General features: G+C 40.9%; 2 protein-coding genes across 4 annotated transcripts in view; one reads left to right on the forward strand and one right to left on the reverse strand.

Moving 5' to 3' along the window:
- Positions 1–3,782, reverse strand: part of LOC144091309 (SOSS complex subunit C-like) — a 4,469-nt gene extending 687 nt beyond the window's left edge. The window contains exons 1-4 of one of the 2 annotated variants that reach the window (XM_077623533.1): positions 3,613–3,782; positions 624–720; positions 156–215; positions 1–65 (exon numbers count right to left, since the gene is read on the reverse strand). The exon at positions 1–65 is cut by the window's left edge and continues 687 nt beyond it. In XM_077623533.1, the coding sequence (XP_077479659.1) occupies positions 1–65; positions 156–215; positions 624–720; positions 3,613–3,637 (247 nt within the window). In that variant the 5' untranslated portion in view covers positions 3,638–3,782. Of the gene's footprint in view, positions 66–155; positions 244–623; positions 721–3,612 lie in introns of both variants that reach the window. The other variant, XM_077623532.1, reaches the window with a different exon arrangement.
- Positions 3,783–4,104: 322 nt separating this feature from the next.
- Positions 4,105–19,711, forward strand: snx30 (sorting nexin family member 30). 2 transcript variants are annotated; one of them, XM_077623236.1, is made up of 9 exons: positions 4,107–4,456; positions 7,412–7,627; positions 11,562–11,672; positions 11,745–11,903; positions 14,037–14,226; positions 14,846–15,045; positions 15,157–15,246; positions 15,424–15,576; positions 18,594–19,711. In XM_077623236.1, the coding sequence occupies exons 1-9, from the start codon at positions 4,322–4,324 to the stop codon at positions 18,666–18,668; spliced, it is 1,329 nt and encodes a 442-aa protein (XP_077479362.1). In that variant the 5' UTR covers positions 4,107–4,321; the 3' UTR covers positions 18,669–19,711. The 2 variants fall into 2 exon arrangements, with proteins under 2 accessions (XP_077479363.1, XP_077479362.1); XM_077623237.1 differs by lacking the exon at positions 18,594–19,711 and having other exon boundaries at positions 4,105–4,456; positions 15,157–15,323; positions 15,424–15,568.
- Positions 19,712–20,304: the final 593 nt, after the last annotated feature.

Genomic DNA, 20,304 nt, shown 5'->3' on the forward strand with positions numbered 1-20,304 from the left:
AGGATGAGGTTACCAAATGAGGAGTCCTGAGTGATGAAGAAGCCTGATGAGTGCCCGTGTGCGTGCTGTTGGGGCAAAAAAAAAATACAGTCAAACTGCAGACTACCTGTGACATTTTGAACTTTTAACATGAGCACTTCATAACAATGTTTTACCTGCAAGGCTGCTTTCTGCTGGGCAACGATGTGCTGCTGCTCTGCACTATCCCGGAAGTCCTTTGCGTTGTGACGGGGTATTGAAATGCTTAGGAAAATAATGTAAAATAGACATTCACAGGTGGAATTACTTCCTTTCGTAATATCCTCCTGCCTACCAGGAAAAAAATGTTGTCCAATTGAAATTCCCCAATTTATGTGTAATTTGAATACTGCAAAAGACATGTGTTATCATTGGAAAGTTCTGAATGTCCTCTATAGAGCTCAAAAGGAGTTAATGCGATTGGATGCACTAGGTGGGTGATATTTAGGTTTACAAATGTCCTCTACAGAGGACAAATTTGAACTACTGGTAGTCAGGAAGCTATCTGTGAACTACATTAATTTATAGGTTAAATGGTTGTGACTGAAACTTTTATATAGAGATCATTGAAATGTATTTCCATTTTTTAGGCCCATTTACGCTACCTGGCTCCTGGAGTGCTCACGGACTGATTCTTTATTAATCGCTTCCTTTCTTTCTCCAGCTCAGCCAAAATTTGCACTCTGGCTTTGTTCTGGAAGACTGTTTTGTAATAGCAGAACAGAAAATAGGAAAACCAAATGGGTTTATAAGTATTTCAGCATTCATAGTTCATTATTTATATATATATATATATATATATATATATATATATATATATATATATATATATATATATCTCTTACATGACCCTCCCTCCCTCCCTCCCTCTTTTTGCCCGCGCGTTGTGCGTTTCCTGGTCGTATGAGAAACTTGTCTGAATTAATCGTTCCGTGCTCGTAGATATTGTTATACACAAAAGATATGCAAAAAAAGACCTGGCTTGGTCGCATCACGAAATTTTGATCGCATGACGGGCGAATTATTCGATCGAAATTTCCCTCGTAAGACGAGAATTTTGTATGACGAGCGGTCGTATGACGAGGTACCACTGTACCTGTATATAGTGTGGGCAGGTGTTTATTGCAAATCAATTTCGGTTTGTTTTGTAAATGAATATGAATAATACAAATAGACACGCTTACGAAGCTCAGTTCAAACTTATGTAGGGGAACATGGGAATAGAGCAGCCGCGAGGGAATTTTAGATCAACGAATCCATGGTTAGCAAATGGAGGAAGCAGGAGAACGAGCTTCGGTAAGTCAAGAAGAAGAAGCGGAGTTGATTTGCGCATGCCCATCTCGCAGTAGCGGTGAAAAACATAGTCACGAAAATGAACTCTGAGCTTGCCGTCATTCCCGGAGGCTTAACTAAAGAATTCCAACCGCTGGACATCGGCATCAACCGGGCGTTCAAAGCAAAGTTGCGAGCGGCATGGGAACAAGGGATGATAGGTGGCGAACACAGCTTTACGAAGGGTGGCAGGCAGCGCCGGGCTAGTTACGCCACTATTTGCGAATGGATTGTGGACGCTTGGACGAACGTGTCTGCTTGCACTGTTGTTCGAGCTTTTATGGATGAAAAGAGAAACCAGGTAACATATGCATATTTATTTAACAAAAGGCACAAATACAAGGCGATTACTGGTAAGTAATTACAAATTCACTGGTGAAAATCAAGTGACACGTCGCTGTTGTAGCTGTCCTCGTCATTCACATCACTTTCCGCATCAGCGTTGAGTGTCTGAGTGAGTTCACATTCAACGTCGCCAGCATTGGCTCGCGCTTGCTGGAGAAGTTGCAAACCAGTCTGATTCGGGCCGTCTGAACTGAAACAATGGATCTGGCAATCCTTCGAGCCGTCGTTAGCGTTGGTCAGTCCGCATCCCTTGAACGACTTGATGATTAGATCCTTCGGCAGCTGATCCCAAGCATCGCCAATCCATTTCAAATAAACATCCATTGATGGGGCTCGCAAGTTGCCAGATTTGGTGTAGCTCTTCTCGCCGTGCAACATCCAGTTCTCGTAGAACTGTCCGACTTTGGCCTTGAATGGGCGTTCCAGTAGACGTCGAGGGCCTGTACAAATTTGGTGCAGCCTCCTGGAATCACGCCCACATTAACCTGGAGCTTCTTCAATTGCTTCTTGGTGGCATCGCTAATGTGACAACGGAATGTATCCCAGGCAAGAAACTCAGAAGTCAGATCGTCATTGAAGAAGGAGCCGCCGGCCCAACAAAGATGGAGCGTATTCTTGAACTTGGTGACAATCTCCTTAATTGGTCGCTTGTTCTTGAGTAGGACGTACGGTCAACATTTAAATCCATCAGATCGAGCGGTCAGCATGACAGTAACGTGTAACTTGTCATGACCACCAGTCTTTATGGGGACCTCTCGGACTCCCTTATTCTCAATGGTAAGACTGCTCGAGTAATCCATGTAAACGGCCGTCTCGCCGGCAGCAAAAATGTATGTATAGTTGGAGGTGCGACGGCTCTATTCGACGAACAATAAGTAATTCACGATCTTCTCAGCGTACTCCTCCGGCTCTTTCTGACAAGTAGTCGTCGGGCGGCGTGAGACCAAGTTGTGGCGGAGCAAAAACGTTTCCAACCAGCCATTACTCGCCTTGAAATTTTTGTCGGTCGAAAAAGTGAGAGCCTCTTTCTGAATTAGCGTTCGGCTGACGGGGAGCTTCTTCTGATGTTGCTGACAAACCCAGCTGATGAGCTTCTCGTCGAAATCATTGTCCTTCAAAGTGAGTCCGGCACCTTGGAGTCGCTTGGTTGATGAAATTGAAGACGAAGACGCCCTCAACTGAGCCTCGAGCCGGGCTTTCTGTTCCGTCCAATGTTGGATGCATGCACGAGGAACCGTCTTGTCTTTTTCAGCCTTTGATTTATTGTATTTCTCAGCGTACGCAACAACTTCCAGTTTAAAGTGTATGTCGTAGTTCTTCCGCTTCAAAATCCTTTTATTCGGAACCGCTTGCCAAATTTTTATGTTCTTATCGAGCTCTGCAGAAGTTTAAAATACCCGGTAATTTTCTACTATAATACAAGCATGGCGTGTTACCCTAAAACCTTATTTCACCGGCATGGCACTCTATTTTTCAATCTGTCCCTGTAGTGACGTTCAATTAGAGGTGCCGTTAAATTAGAAGGTGCCATTCTATTTTTCAATTCTTCCACCAAAGTGCCGTTCTATTAGAGGTTCCGTTTAAATAGAGGTTTTACGGTATAATGTTTTTTATATACTAGTGATGAGCTAAGTCACGTCAATAAAACACGAAAATTGCAGTAGTACAGCACCTTCTCGTTTCAATTTTTGGGTGATTTTCTTCTGAATTAAATGAAAAATATTATTTACACAAACTCCAAAAATATTAAGAGACTTACTGTATTGCCAACATCAGAATGTGGCCATGTTAATATGGTCAAAGAGCATAAACGTCAAGAGAGTAAACCTACGTCGCGGAGTAAGGCTACCGCACGACAAAAAACTACTAATGTCAAAGACTACGTTGTCATCGGACTCGCGAAACTAGTGAACCTACCCGGTCCTGAGGAATTAGCAGTCATACTGCCGAAGTAAAATTAATAAAAATGGGATAAAGAACGTATTCGAAAGGATTTATGGGATTTTTACTTCTTATAGCCCGGCGTAATGTTCTTCCTTGTGAGTTGTATAGTCGTGGCTGCGGGGGAATCTCAGGACGTTCCAGTGGGCTGTCCGTGGTTATGCCTGATAAAAAATGGCAAACATTAAAGCAACAACATGTATATTTGGGGGGGGGGGGGGGGGGGGGAGAGCAGTCATTCATTCACTCAATCACTCACTCACTCATATATAGTCATACTATGTAAATGAAAGTATTGCACAATATTTAATATATATCACTAGTTTTACAAAGACATGGTTATACAACAGGTGGTGCTTTAATCCTCGTATTTAATTAATGCATAAATTCCTATTTACTGCACGTGTACATTTGAAATTAAAAATATGTTAATTTTAATGCAAATAAATCCCGTGTTCGTACTTTTCTCACTCGATATTTACTTCCGGGTTTCCGCGCGTTAACCTCCGCAGCTGCGCTGTAGCGCTCAGGTGACTATTACCACCGAATAGCGGCTCGGAATATTGGTTTGTTACAAGAGGACGAACAGAAAAACATTTCGCCCGATCGTGGAGGCGCCACTAGCTGCCGAATCTGAATAGCCCCTAGTTTCGACTTCCAGGCGAGACGCCGCGTCTGCCACACAATGAGCATCGGCGCCCAGCGAGGCCTGGCCAGCTCGGGGCAGAAACACATCGCAGAGATTCTCCACCCGCTGTCCACCGCGGACGAGTCGCTGTCTTCGGGGCCAGATGTCGGCGTCAGCCCCGGAGGCGACAAGGTAGGCTGGACCCTGTTTTTAATCCGGCTGTCCCAAGTTCCAAAAAGAAAACAAAAACATTTTGTAGCCTGCTGTTTGCACTGATTACGGGGGTGATTGTAAAACTTGTCAAAGAACAATATCACCCAGTAAAGCAAACGCTTTCCAGCATTCCAAAATGTTTAACACCTTGTTTAAAATTGATAGGGTTCATTTTGAAGATACATTACTATGGAAGACAGCAAATATTTTTACTATATCCCCATTTCACATCAAGACTTGCTAATTTTATTTTAAACACCTCAATTATCGTATTTTGTACAAACCGCAAGTTGTGAGTTTGCATAGATTTGGGCATTTTTTGTATTATTATTTAATGATATGGCGGACCTTTTAATTAAGAAAACATAATTCAGTTAACTATTTGACTGTATACTAATTCCTAAAAGATTACTCCAAGTAGACTGAAAAATGTTCATTTTGGACAATGTCCAATTAGTTAAGCTTTGCACTGCAGTGTAGAAATATACTACTCCTAACTAAGAGGGTGCTTGGCCTTCTGGTGACACGCTGAAGGCAAGTGAGTGCATGTGATGCCTTGGGAGAGATTTGAAATTAATTGTAGTAGTACTTCACAATGAATGTGCACAGTAAAAATAATTAAAAAAAAGATTTAAATAAAAAAAAATATGAACACATTCAAACACTGCAATGTCAAGGAAATGTACAAAAACATTCTAAAAGTCAATTTAAACAACACACGTAACGAAACAAACAAATTTAAATTAACTTGGATTAATATATACAGACTCACTCAAACAGACGTTTAATGTAACTTTACACAAAACTGAATTCTAATGTTGTTTTAATTTTTTTTACCTTGGTTCTGGGGTTCCGGGTTAGCTGTTTGCCATGCGTCCACCCTCACGTTCGCTATCGATGGGCTGTTTGGTGTTGTATTCCCTTCAAAATATTCCAAAAATGATGCACACGTCCTCACAATAGGATAATGCACGACCACTTGCCAACGAGAAGTAGTCTTGAATAAGCGATTGCGGGAGCTAACAGGCTAAGGAAGGAAAAGCAGGAAATGCAACAGCTGCCTACCTACGTATTGATTGTGGGTAATGAAGTTTTATTTTGAGAAAGGGTGCCATTGGCTATCGGTGTTGTGTGCACGAGTATACTTCATTACCCAGAAAGCCCTTTTTGCCCGCGCATGCTTGTTGTGCGTTTTCTGGTCCATGTGTAGGCGAAAGAAACCGTTCAGTGCTCATAGCTATCTGTTATACACGAAAGAGATGCAGCAAGACAGTGCCATGGCCACCTGGCTTGGTCGCATCTCGAAATTTTGATCGTATCTAGGGCGAATTATTCAATCGGAATTTTCATCGTATCTTGAGCATGTCGTAGGTAGACCTGATCGTAGGTCGAGGTACCACTGTATATAGTAGAGATAAATAATCACTAAATAATCAATAAATAAGAAATAAATAAGTAGCCCAAGTGAAGTCAGCAGAGCGGAGCGGGCTTGTTCCGTCCAGGATGAGTTCTGTTCTTTGTTTGATACTCGTGTTGCTAGTTTTTTAGTCTTCTTTGTTTTCTTACCGCACAAAACCTGTAGTATCTGCCACCTGGAAAAAAGTGTGAAATCAAGAAAATTGAGAACATAAAAATATATTTTTTGCTTGAACCATGCAGTCTAGTTTAATCCTTTATAGGAAGCAGAACAAAAGAATGGCTTTACAGTGGTACCTTGACATACGAGTGCCCCGACATACGACCAATTTGAGATACGAGTAAAATTTTGAGCAGATATTTATCGTGAGATACAAGACAAATTTTGATATACGAGCAGACAGTGGACGCGAGAGGCTGCTCATGAGAACATCATAGGCACTGCCTTTCTGGCCGCAACTCCCTCGTGTAATGTCTCTCTGATCGCAACTCCCTCGTGTAATGTCTCTACGAGTACTGGGCAGAGCGTTTGCATTTTTTCAGTGTTTTTTTTCTTCCCGTCGCTAATACAAGAGGAGTACTACTTCCCGGGCAAGTTGGAAAGTGGACGTGCGTTATCCTATTGTGAGGACATTTGTGTGCATCATTTTCGGAATATTTTGAAGGGAATACAAAAGCAAACAACCCTCGATAGGTTGCATCTGAAAGTCAGGGTGGAGGCGAGGCAAATAAAGCCAACTCGGGAGAAGAAAGGTATCAAAATTTAAAACAAAATTAGAATTAAGTTTAGTGTAAAGTTAGATTAAATTTATTTTTGAGTGTGTCTGCATCGTAATCCAACTTCATTTAAATTTGTTTATGTTATGTTACAAGCGCGTTGCCGTGCAAAAAAGTCTCCCACCCCTCTGGCCCCCTCTCCCTGTCACTCTCTCTCTCCCTTCCGCGAAATCCGTCTAATTTTAGTATACTATTAAACACATTTTAGTACTATTAACCCACTTTTGTTACTTTGTTAATAGATGGTGAATTAGAACAAATAAAAATGTTTTTCCAATCCAATATACTGTTTTGGGTGTTTTTCCAGAGAGTTGGATCGAATTAATTTGTTTTTAGTTCATTTCTATTGGAGTCGTTCATTTGAGTTACAAGAAAATCGACATACGAGCTCAGTCCCGGAACGCATTAGGCTCGTATCTCGAGGTACCACTGTATACCACTACAAGGTGCTATGCCTGTAAAAGTGTTTCTTTTCAAAAATCTGTTGCCAGAAATGAAATGTGGAAAAGCAACATGCACAAGGCGACAATAGATATCCTTGAGTCTCAAGTCTTCAGTGCAAACATTTGCTTCATTCTTGCCTCATTGTCAAAGTTGTCACATGATGGGTTGTGTAAACGCTTAGCTGCAACATCAACAAGAGCTTAATTCACAGGGACAAACAAACAACTGCATCAATCTATCACTTCTTTGTTTGTGAGGACACTTGATAAATATATTTTGAATAATCTCTACCCTCAGGAGGGGGGTTTGGCCAATGGCACGGTGGCAGACACACCGAGTCCTGCCTCGGGGTCTTCGCTGTTCAACAGACTGCAGCTGGACGATGACATCGAGTCAGACTCGCGGGACAATTATGGCGCAACCGAATTGCGTGACCTGTTTGTCACGGTGGATGAGCCAAAGAAGCACGTCTCCACCATGGAGACCTACATCACATACAGAGTGTCCACCAAGGTTTGCTTACAGCTTTTGTCATGGATGACAACTGTCTATTTTCTATAGTGTCCTCCAAATCTTACTACAGTTGTACCTCTACTCATGAAATTAATTGGTTCCAGAACTTTTTTCGTAACTTGAAAATTTGGTAAGTAGACCAGTACTTTATATGTAAATTATCTAATTCATTCTATGGTCCTTACACAACTACCTACTAAGCCCTTTAAAATTGGTCAAAGTGTCCCAATATTGTATCAAAGATGTGAAAAACATAAAAATGAGGGAAAACTGTAAGAAAATGATTTTGTAATGTCTTAAATTGAATAACAATCATACAATATCTATCCGAAACGCAGGGCAACAAGAGGAAGCTAATGGTAGGCAACAAAGAGAGCACACAAATACGAACACATGAACACACATCTCATAAACGCAACATTAAGAATTCAAACAAAAACATGAACAACATTAATCAACAACAAACATGAACGTTTCATTATTTCTTTGGAATTTAATTTTTCACCCATTTTTATTAGTCGCTACTGGTTCTTACCTGTTTGGATTTAAGTTGCCCTTCTGTAGTGCTGGTTGACGGATGTTTTGAAAAAAAAATATCATAAGATAATTGCCTTTGACAACTTTTAATAATGTTTCTATAATGCAACAGACATAAGACGCCCACCTGATTCCCAATTTTCACCTCCATATTCATGGTTTTAATAGGGAGTACAAATGTGTTACTTTGAAGGAAAAATCTTAAGAAAAATCATCACAAGTGGTATTTCTGAGCTACTGTATGAATCAAAAGGACATTATTAGGTGTCAATATCATAAGGAAGTTAATATGCCTGTCTTTGTAAATGCAAAATATCAAATTATTCAATTTGAAAAAAGAAATGACTATCTTGTTGAGAACCTGATGCTTTCTAATTACAGAAATTACAATTTTCTTACCAGAAGTTTAAGATGTTGTCGCAGCCACATTGCTTCTAATATCAAAATATCTCAATTCTTTCGATGGTTCATATTACTCCAATAGTTGTCACTTTCGAACAACAAATTCATCGAAAAAAAAATCAAAGTGGAATTTATTTTTATTTCAAAATCAAGGCTACTCGCGTCTGGCCAGTCACAGCACATTTAACTAGGTTTATACGTCAGGCCCCTAGGTAAGATGGCTGCCCGGGACTTTGGTAAAATGGAGCCTGTGCCCCGAGCGAGCAGTGACGGGAACGTATTTTTTTCACGTTATATGCAAGGTACATACTTTTTTTCTTGAATTTCATTCATAGACGTAAAAATAAATTTAGTTTAGCGTTTTACCTTTCTATCTTTTCTTTATTTTGAAATGAATGACCGTATCGGAATTTGCTTGCGTCATGGCGCACGCAGCGGCGCCATTTTGTCTTGACGTCATCGTGTCACGGTGCCGTCAACGTGCAGTGTTTTTGCATGTCGTGTTTTTAGGCGCATACAAGCCGTACCCTCGATTCAGTCATTTTTTTGTCCAACAAAAGCGGCTTATACGCGAGTAAATACAGTAATTTGTATTTAGTTCATTTCTATGGGAAACGTTGATTTGAGATGAGTAAATCGACATACGAGCTCAGTCCCTGAACACATTAAGCTCGTATCTCAAGGTACCACTGTAAAACCATGACGCTCACTAGCGGCATCGGCATGACGCTTAGGCTCATTTTCGTCTTTCTCATTAGCTAAGCTATTGTAAAAGGTCTTAGCTTTGGTTCCAATCATTTTGGTATCCAGAAGTATCTTCTCCCTACAGTTCGAAATCCAGACCAATAGGGCATGCGCCATCTTAACCATGATTTTATTTTATTTCTAGTGGTTACCACTAGTGGGTACCACCCTTGGATAAAGATATTGTTGCCGTTTTCCGAATGTTTGCTTCTTCTTTCTTTATGTAATGCACTGTAGATTCATTTATGATGCATTAGATGAATGACACAGGACACTTAGGAGGCATTCAAAATCCTAAATATGCTGGAATAGGCTCGGCGTAGTCTTTCTGTGCGCGGTGCGAAATGTATTCCAAAGAAAATAGGAAACGGCAAGCCGATGTCCTTCTCGGCTGTTTGTATTATTCAGTGCGTCATTCTTCTTCCACCCTGAAATTTCGCTTCTTCTGCGCTGAGTGCCACCCATTTTAGCGCCAAAGAAGAAGGGATGCTCTGACTTCTGCCATTTTTTATCTCCTGTCTTCCGCTTGAGTTTCAGCGTGAACTTTGACATTATTATGGACATGTTTTTTTTTATACTTAATATAAAAAATGCCATGTGCTTAAGCCATGAAGTGCTGAAGGAACACAATATAGTCTGCTTTTATTCATTTAGCCGTAGTGTTGATAGAGAGTGAAATGAAAGAGTCAGAGGGCCTGTCTGCTGGTTGTGGTGGCATGGCGATTGTTGCTATGTGCACCTGGGTGGTCAGTGTGAATGGCCTTATACATATACCACAGTCAAATATGAAGGGATAGTGTTAATTAAGAGAGCATACATGAGACTCTTTAACGGTGGCATGGAAGCAAAATTGTTCTGTGGCCTGTTCTACTCTGGATCTGTGAATGGAAGTCAACACTCCCTTGATTTAAAAAAAACAAAAACTAGTAGTTTTCCTAATCGTAAAAAATCTAATAAAATCGTTTTTGTTCACGGTGAGGGTGTATATCACCCAATTTATAAGAATACCATATTGATATTTTTGACAATTAAGCAATATTTGTTGATGTTACAAAGTCTTGAGTCAAGTCATTTCAAGGGAATTGAAAGGATTTAACAACAAACGGCACCTTTTCACCTAAAAGATAAAAAAAGATGAAAATATGAAGTAATTTTGACACTGACAATTTTGTTCCTGAAGCTTTTCAGTTATTTTAACAAAGCAATGCAGTCATACCTCTAGGTACAAAATTTTAGGTTACGAAAGCTTTTTATATGCAAATGAGTGCCTCGAGATTCGAAAAAAATCCAAGTTAGGAAATCACCCAAAAAGTAAATGAATTCCTTTTCTGTTATTTTATTTTGAAAGTATTGTTGGGGATGCATTTATTCTCACTTTAGAACATCGCCACACTCTACTGGGCTCTCATTGGCTGTCTCACAACAACGCTCCATGTTTCTTTGACCCGTTGTCTGCTTAAACTTATGGAGCAGGAGTAACTGCAACGCAAGGAGGTGGCTGAGGAGGAAGCAGCCACCATTCCAACAGCACAAATAAGAAAAAAAAAACGGGGTGAAACAAATTTCTTACTTGGTGGAAAAACTTATCCTGAAAAAGTGTCAACGAGTCGTGCGATCGCCCACTTTCATGATCTTTGTTTTATACATTTTAAAAACGTTAAAAGATCAGATGTGTGTGTTCATGTTTGTTTTTGTCTCCTCTCTCTGTTGCCTACCGTTAGCTTCCTCTTGTTCCCCTGCGTTTCAACACGGATAGATTTTGTATGCTTTTTATTCATTTTAAGCCATTCATAAATCATTTTCTTATAATTTTCCCTCATTTTTGTGTTTCTCACATCTTTCATACAAAATTGTGACATTTTGACCAATTTTAAAGGGTTTAGTTGGTAGTTGAGTGAGGACTATGGAAATAATTAAATAATTTACATATAAAGTACTGTTCTAATTGTGAAATTTTCATGTTACAAAAAAGTTCTGGAACCAATTAATTTCATAAGTAGAGGTATGACTATATATCTTAGACAATTCATTATCTTTTATCAATTTTACATACCCAATCGATATATCGATCCAGAACAATTGTTTCACCCATAGTTCACAGCTTGTTTCGCAAAACAAACAGGAAAATGAAATCTTGGATGATAAAAATAAGTTTAGGCTTTTTGGTCCCTCACGATTTGGGGATTTTTTGAAGCTCTTTTTTTCCTTTAAAAATGTTACTTAATTAACAATGCCAATGTCATGTGTTTAGACAACCCGGATTGAGTTTGATCTTCCAGAATATTGCGTACGGCGCCGCTACCAAGATTTCGACTGGCTTAGGATCAAACTGGAGGACAGCCAGCCCACCCACCTAATCCCTGTAAGTGACCACAAAGACAGTACAGATTTATGGTGCGCGTGAATCGACTTGGATCAAACGCTCTTCTTTCAGCCTTTACCAGAGAAGTTCGTAATGAAGGGTGTGGTGGATCGTTTTTCGGAAGAGTTTGTTGAAACACGCATGAAAGCCTTGGACAAATTCCTCAAGCGTGTTGCAGACCACCCGGTCCTTTCATTCAACCCACAGCTCAACGCCTTTCTGTCTGCTAAGGTAAGATGATAAGGTGGGAAAGCTTCATTCGACAAAAAGCCAACAGTGGACGGAGACACCACTGAATCACTCGGGCTGTTTACACGACAATGATAATAGGGGTGAAAATGCAAAAAACTTTTACGGAGAGCCCTATTGTTTAAAAACCCCAAAATGTGAAAATTACTTCAAAATTAGAAATCTTGACAATCGCCGTCTAAACGGTTCACAAGACAAAAGTGAGATTTAGGAGACATCTGATTTCTGTATTCTGAAATGGTAGGTCGCGATAATGCCCCAATATATAGTAAAAGCTCTATTTCAACGGCATGCCGTTCTATTTTTTAAACTTTCCCCCATAGTGCCGTTCAATTAGAGGTGCCGCTCTTTTTTTCGACTAGCTGGTCAGAATTTTGAGAACATGCGGTCAATTTTATGGATGAAAAGAGAAACGGGTAACATATACATATTTATACAACAAAAGGCACAAATACAAGGCAATTACTGGTAAGTAATTACAAATTCACTGGTGAAAATCAAGTGACACGTCGCTGTTGTAGCTGTCCTCGTCATTCACATCACCTTCCGCATCAGCGTTGAGTGTCTGAGTGAGTTGATGTTCATCGTCGCCAGCATTGGCTCGCGCTTGTTGGAGAAGTTGCAAAAGAGTCTGAATCGGGCCGTCTGACCTGAAACAATAGATCTGGCAATCCTTCGAGCCGTCGAGAGCGGTTGGTGCTCGCATGTTGCCAAATTTGGTGTAGCTCTTCTTGTCGTGCAACATCCAGTTCTCATAGAACTTTCGGACGTTGGCCTTGAATGGGGCGTTCCAGTAGACCTCGGGGGGCCTGTATAAATTTGGTGCAGCTTCCCGGAATCACATCCACATCAATATGGAGCTTCTTCAATTGCTTCTTGGTGGCATCGCTAATGTGACAACAGTATGAATCCCAGGCAAGAAGGCGCTTGCCATCTGACCACCTTGTCAGGTTGAGAAAAACCTATTTCACCGGCACATATTTTTCAAACTTTTCCCGTAGTGACGTTCAGTTAGAGGTGCCGTTCTAATTTTCAATTCTTCCACCAAGGTGCTGTTTTATTAGAGGTAGCGTTCAAATAGAGGTGCCGCTCAAATAGAGGTTTTACGGTATATTTGCTAATGTAGGGGTGAAGCTACTGATGATATGAAAACCTCATGTCTTCACGTAGACACGTCTTCCACATGGCCTAACTCCCCACCAAATTCCACTACGCTACGTTGTTTCGAGTTGGCTCCAGGGTGGAAGAGGAAACAACGGCGCAGAAGGGTTACTTGCAAGCAGGGGTCAACTTTCGGTGGTGCTGCCACCTACAATGTATATGACATTGGTAAATTGGAAGTTCCGTGCCCTTTTTGTTTCTGTGCACACACAGATTTCCCCCCACAAAATTAAGTAAAAGCAAAATGCCACGTTTGTGTTTTTCCATAAAATCGTTGTCATGTCATGGCTTTCGACATTTATTTTCTCAGTACAGTCAGTGTACAGAAAGCCATTTTCTGAATGCTGTTAAGTATCTCATCTCATCTCATTTTCTAAACCGCTTGATCCTCATTAGAGTCATGTGGGGTGCTGGAGCCTATCCCAGCTGACTCCCGGCCAGAGGCGGGGGACACACCCTGAATCGGTGGCCAGCCGATCGCAGGGCACAAGGAGACGGACAACTATGCACACTAGCACCTATACGTAGGGCCAATTTAGAGTGTCCAATCGGCCTGCCATGCATGTTTTTGGAATGTGGGAGGAAACCGGAGTACCCGGAAGAAACCCACGCAGGCAAACTCCACAAAGGTGGTGGACATGACCTGGATTTGAACCCAGGACCCCAAAGCTGTGAGGCCCACTCGCTCCACCGTGCCGCCCGCTGTTAAGTATTTATACATCAAATCAGTCAATACTATCTTCCATTCTCTTACCACGCCCATGTAATTGATGTCACGCAGCTTATTCTCACAGCGCGCGGCACAAGAGCAGTATCTCATGTCAGAAAGTAAAATGCATGATAAACTCAATGGAAGCAGTATTCATTCAGAGTACTAGACATTACCGTCTTAATTGGTCGGATTCAAAACAGATGACCGCGTTTAAATAGAATTCTGAATTTGTGCATCCGTAGGATTTAAACAAACGTCAGGGTCTGGCTCTGCTCACCAAAGTAGGTGATTCGGTGAAGTACGTAGCCGGAGGTTACAAGCTGCGAGTGCGGCCGCAGGAGTTTTGCACCATGGGCGAGTACCTGGACACCTTCAGCCATAAACTGGGCACTATCGATCGTATAGCTCAGAGGATCCTCAAAGAACAGTCAGGTAAGAAAATGATGGTGGTGACTGATAACCAAACGTCCAGTGAACTCATTAATTTTTGTTTGGGATTATGTTACAATCCGTGAGCTAGCCAGTGCCTGTGCAGCACACTATTATGTGGCACCTTGATGTGAAATGAATATTTCAATGGATCCGAGCAACTGGCATTTATACACAAAACTTTTACATTACAGATAACAATAAGATGGATGAAATAAAAGTAAGTTTAGCTCTAGCAAGATTGGCGGTATTTTCAGTGGCTGTAATGAGAACGCATATCCTTAATAGTTACGACTTGAATCAGACCTTTGAGATTGTGAAACAGGAAGAGACGCAAAGATAAAACAACTACTTCCCTTCACTTGTGTCATTTGTTTTCAAAAATCAATCGATGTCAACCATTTAGTTTGAAGACAGCCCTGAAGTTGTCAGATGTTGTAGAGGATTTTTACATGTCTTCCACAGATATTATAATGCATATTCACAGAATATTCAAATATTCTACTTTATCGTGGGAGCTCAGTCACCAAACCAATCCCTGTCAAAATGTCAAAAATACATGATAATACTTCTGCACTAAATGAGCTAACGATTTTCCCCATTATACCCTCACCCTCACAAGAGTACTTGGCTGAGCTGCGGGAGTACAGCACAGTGTACTCCGGCTGGACAGGCTCAGAAGAGGAGCTGCAGCGCCCCCTTGAGGGTGTGGGTAGCTCAGTTTCGACGTGTTGTGGGGCAATGGATGAGCTGGTAGAGAACATGGGCCAAGACTTCCTCCCTGTCCTCAGAGAGTATATGCTCTACATCGACTCCATGAAAGTGAGACTGACAATTTTCTCTAGTATCTTACAGTATGTAACGACCGCTAAACGTGACAGAATCAGTTGAGAAAATCTGTATTTAAGTCTGCATCTCCCATTTGTTTTGCAGAATGTTTTGAAGAAGCGCGATCAAACCCAGGCAGAGTACGAGGGACGCTTGGAAGCCGCCATAGTGCGCAAACAGGAAGACAGAACGCCCGTAAGCACTATCTATGTCGCGCCTTGTTGCTAAACCCCACCTTTGTGGCCGCGCTGTCTGGCATTTTGTTGGAGCGAGTAAGCATTTGTCGGCGCCGATGTCACAAAACTGCTGCTCTCCTTTAAGCTGGAATGCATAGGACTATTGTAGCGGTGGTCTTTTTGTCTCTCCCACTAGATGCCATCGGAGGTGGAGCGTTGCCAGGACAAGGTGGAGTGTTTCAACGCTGATTTGAAGGCCGACTGGGAGCGCTGGAAGAGCAACAAGCGACAGGACTTCAAACACCTTCTCAGTGGCATGGCCGACAAAAACATCAATTTCTATGAAAAGGTACGTCACATAGCCCTCATGTTTTTATTGTATCATGCTGAGATACATCTACGGGTCATGTCACTAAGCCCCGACGCTTCTCACGTTTTGTTCCGATGACAGTTTTTCATTTGAAAAAAATATACAGTTTTTCCTTGTATATAAGCCGTGTTTGTCGCTAAAACAAATGATGACTGAATCCAGGGTACTGCTTATATGCGCATAAAGCCTTGACATGCACGAAACTGCAAGGTGACAAAGATGAAACACCATAACACAGGACAATGCAGCCGATACGGTCATTTATTTCAAAATAGAGAAAATATAAAAAAGTTAAATGCTAAGCAAAATTTATTTTGATGTCTGAATGAAATGCAAGAAAAAACGTATTGAGTTGAATGCATTTATTATCATTATATAAGTACAGTGGTACCTCGACATACGATAGTAATCCGTTCCGAGACTGAGATCGTATGTCGAGCTTTTCGTAACTTGAGCGAACGTTTCCCATTGAAATGAACTGAAAACAAATTAATTCGTTCCAACCCTCTGAAAAAACACCAAAAACAGGATATTGTATTGGAAAAAATGTTTTATTTCTTCTAATTCGCCATATATTGACAAAGTAATAAATAACGAGTGGTTTAATAGTAATAAAATGTGTTTAATAGAAGTAAAATTAGACACATTTCGCCGGGGATATAGACAGCGACATACACACTGAGGCGGGGGGAGGTGTTCGGAGGAGAATATGGAAATTCAACACAGATGGACCGACTTGGATTTGAACCCAGGACCCCAGAGCTGTGAGGCCGACGCGCGAACCACTCATCCGCCGGGCCGCCCATTCATATATATTAATCATTACATTTTATTATTACTAAATCATTATGTGTAGTTGACATGCACCTGCTTATGGCAGGTGTGATACTGGTGTGTGCCCATAGCGAGCAATGATGATGTTGCTCACACTGGTACTCCGTGTGCTCAGGGAGGTTGTCTTTCTGCCCAGACAAACAAAAACTCAGAGGGAACATTGCTCCCTGGTATACTAGTCACCCAGTGAAACAGGAATTGTGGTATGTATACCACAGTATTAGAATATCTTCCCTTTTATGTATACAATGCGCTGTCTTTACCTTGATAATGCTTGGAAATTTCAGGCAGTCTAAACAGGACACTTCCACTGGATGTGAGAAAAAGCTATGAGAACATTGCATATTGTCTAGTGTTTAGGGTCAAAAGTGAAGCAAAGCAATTGTGGTTTATAGTGTGAAAATTACAATACTCCGGTCCGATACGAGTTTAATGTCAATTTAATTCTAATGTGACAACAGTATGAATCCCAGGCAAGAAGGCGCTTGCCATCTGACCACCTTCTCAAGTTGAGAAAAACCTCTATTTCACCGGCATGCCGCTCTATTTTCCAAACTTTTCCTGTAGTGCCGTTCAATTAGAGGGTGCCGTTCAATTAAAGGGTGCCGTTTTATTAGAGGTGCTGCTCAAATAGAGGCTTTACGGTATATTTGCTAATGTAGCGGGTGAAGCCACTGATGACATGAAAAGATCATGTTGTCACGTAGACAAGTACTCCTCTCATATTGGCGAGCCAGCTCAGTCAAACGTACACCAGGTTTTTCGTGCTTAATATCGATTGTCATCTTGCGCTTTTTCTTCGCACTACCCTTCATTTCCCAGCTTGTTTATGACCTGTCAGGATTATTAGTTTCACATAAATAAGCAGGTTAATGTCATATTTCTCCATTGTAAATATATATTTTTCTTTTGCACAAAAGCGCAATAAGCAAAATTATATTTTAAAGTAGAAAATAAAATACTCAAACTTTTCTTTCTTTTTTTTTAGACAGCTAATGACTTGTTCATTCAGAAATGTAATACCTTTGTAGATGTACTCTATGGGAAGCCATGAGACTGGTGGCTGCCAGTTGTTCTTTATTGCTACAAATCCCTGTTCAATATAATTTCCAAGATTTTGGACATTGCATTATCCTGTCCACATTTTTATTTGGACTAACCAAAAGAAAAATACACTCCTAGCCTGCTGTAATCTTATTAGCCAATTTATACTCTTGTGGTATGCCCCTGGGGATGCCAATCACATCAACATACGTCGGATCACCTTACCTATTTTGATATACGAGCAGACGGCGTACGCTAGATGCTGCTCATAAGAACATCATGGGCACTGTCTCTCTCCCTGCAACTCCCTTGTGTAATGTCTCTGCGAGCACTGGGCGGAGCGTTACATTTTTTCTGTTTTTCCCCGTTAGTCCTTGCGAATGGCGAGGCGAGCGCTAGTACGAGTTATATAGACTACTTCTCGTTTGCAAGTGGTCGTGCGTTATCCTATTGTGAGGACATTTGTGTGCATCATTTTGGGAATATTTTGAAGGGAATACAAAATCAAACAACCCTCGAGTCAGTGTGGAGGCGGGGCAAATAAAGCCAACCGGGAGAAGAAAGGTATCAATGTCAAACAAAATTAGAATTAAGTTTAGTGTTAGGTTAGATTAAACTTATTTTTGAGTGTCTGGATCGTAATCCAAGTTCATTTAAATTTGTTTATGTTACGAGTGCGTTGTCGTGCAAAAAGTCCCCCCCCCCCCCCCCCCTCTGTCTGTCTCTCTCTCCCCCCTGCCAAATCCGTATAATTTTAGTAATATTAAACACATTTTAGTAATACTAGTTATTTGTTACTTTGTTAATAGATGGCGAATTAGAACAAATAAATGTTTTTCCAATCCAATATCCTGTTTTGGGTGTTTTTTTCAGAGGTTTTGAACGACTGTTTTTAGTTCATTTCTATGGGAAACGTTCGTTTGAGTAACGAGAAAATCAACATACGAGCTCAGTCTCGGAACGCATTAAGCTCGTATCTCGAGGTACCACTGTACTTGCTATAAAATGTTCTAGAACCACTGTTTTAGAAAATGCATGCTTCGGTTCAACGAGAACAATTTTTTGTCAGATGAATGAAGCCGGTGATGGTGTTACACAGTATTATATTTTCTCTGCAGTGCCAAGCAGCATGGGAGTCGCTCTTAAGTGTCCTGCAGGAGAAACAGACTGGCCAAATGAGCGAAACGGACTAAAGCATTTCGTCTATTACAAACGTTTTCACACCGAGGACCAAGCTTCCCCCGAAAAGGACTGCTTCTCCAATGTCCTTTGACTGTGAATATTGGAATACAGCGGACATTCCACCTACAACGTGACCACCGGTCAAGGAGTAATGATCTTATTGAAATTCTTTTTCATCTCGTTGCTCTTTTCTACTTGATATATGTTAACAGTCGCCAATGCTGCTTATTTAATCACATTCTGAAGAGGTGCGTTTTATTTTTTTCCTTATCCGTGTGATACAAGGGTGCTATTTTTCCCCTTGGTCAGTCCAGTCAGCAAGCTCAGATAAAGCTATAAACAAATTTTCTTTTCTAGATGTTAATGATTGCATTTCATCCGACCGCTTATGTTGACTAAACTTATAGTGACATTAGCTAAATGGTACATGATCATTCTTGTTTTTGTTGTTGTTTTGAAGGTGCTATGAAATACTAAAGCAAGTAGAAAAAATAATCAATGCAAATCATATTTTTGGCACATATCCATTCAGAAATGAGATGGAAAACACTTAACAACTAAATTATATCTTAATTATCCTTCCCATATCAGCTGTCTTGGCCCCAACCACAAAACATCTCACAGACGATGTCACATCCAGAATGAGCTGCAGATTTTTTCAATCTGCGATCGGCTCTTGTTTCCATGTAATCGTTGTGTCATCTTGTCAACATGAACAAGCTAGCGCAACACTAAAAAGCTAGGCATGACCATCAATTCTGGTTGTAATGTCACAACCAGAATTCCTGAAAAAAGTGGGCAAATGGAACTATGAAGAGGATTGAGTGCCAAATTTGTTTTCTACATATAAAATTAAATTACTGGAGTCTTTCATGTTTTGGCACGGTAACCATTTCATTGCACCTTTTAACTGTTCAATATACCTTGCTTTGAAGGATAATGTCCACCCTTATCTCAATGCCATGCATGACAGCTGGACAAAAGCGGTGTGACATGAAAGAAAAACACGGGGCAGTAAGTGCTTGCATCACTGTAATAAAATAATAATTATTAATTAATGGTTCTATTTTGTATTTGTGATGGTTACAAATGACTTAGTTAAATTTTGAAATGACTAAATTCATTTGACACTGGCATTCAAATAGGGCTTTCTTTATAAAGGTACATTGTTGTCATACAGTTGTACCAACAATTTCACATTAAGGGATTTAAATTCCATCTATTTACTTTCAAATAGATGGCCTATTATATTGTTGACTTATTGCATTGTTTGCAGAGCTGTTACATTTACAAATACATGTGAATGCCAATGGGGATAAAAAAAAAATTCCAAGTATGACTTCATCCAGCTGATATAGAAGTCAATTGCCTTATGCAGTCCTGTTCAGAATCATTCATTCTCTTATTTATTTTCTCAACCACTTTATCCTCACTAGGGTCGCGGTGGGTGCTGGAGCCTATCCCAGCTGACTTCGGGCCAGAGGCGGGGGCCAGCCGATCGCAGGGCACAAGCAGACGGACAACCATTCACACTCACGCCCATACCTAGGGGCAATTTAGAGTGTCCAATCAGCCTACCATGCACGTCTTTGGAATGTGGGAGGAACCCGGAGTACACTGAGAGAACCCACACAGGCCCGGGGAGAA

Source organism: Stigmatopora argus, chromosome 16 (genome assembly GCF_051989625.1).
Source record: "Stigmatopora argus isolate UIUO_Sarg chromosome 16, RoL_Sarg_1.0, whole genome shotgun sequence".
In the NCBI taxonomy this organism is placed as follows: Eukaryota; Metazoa; Chordata; class Actinopteri; order Syngnathiformes; family Syngnathidae; genus Stigmatopora; species Stigmatopora argus.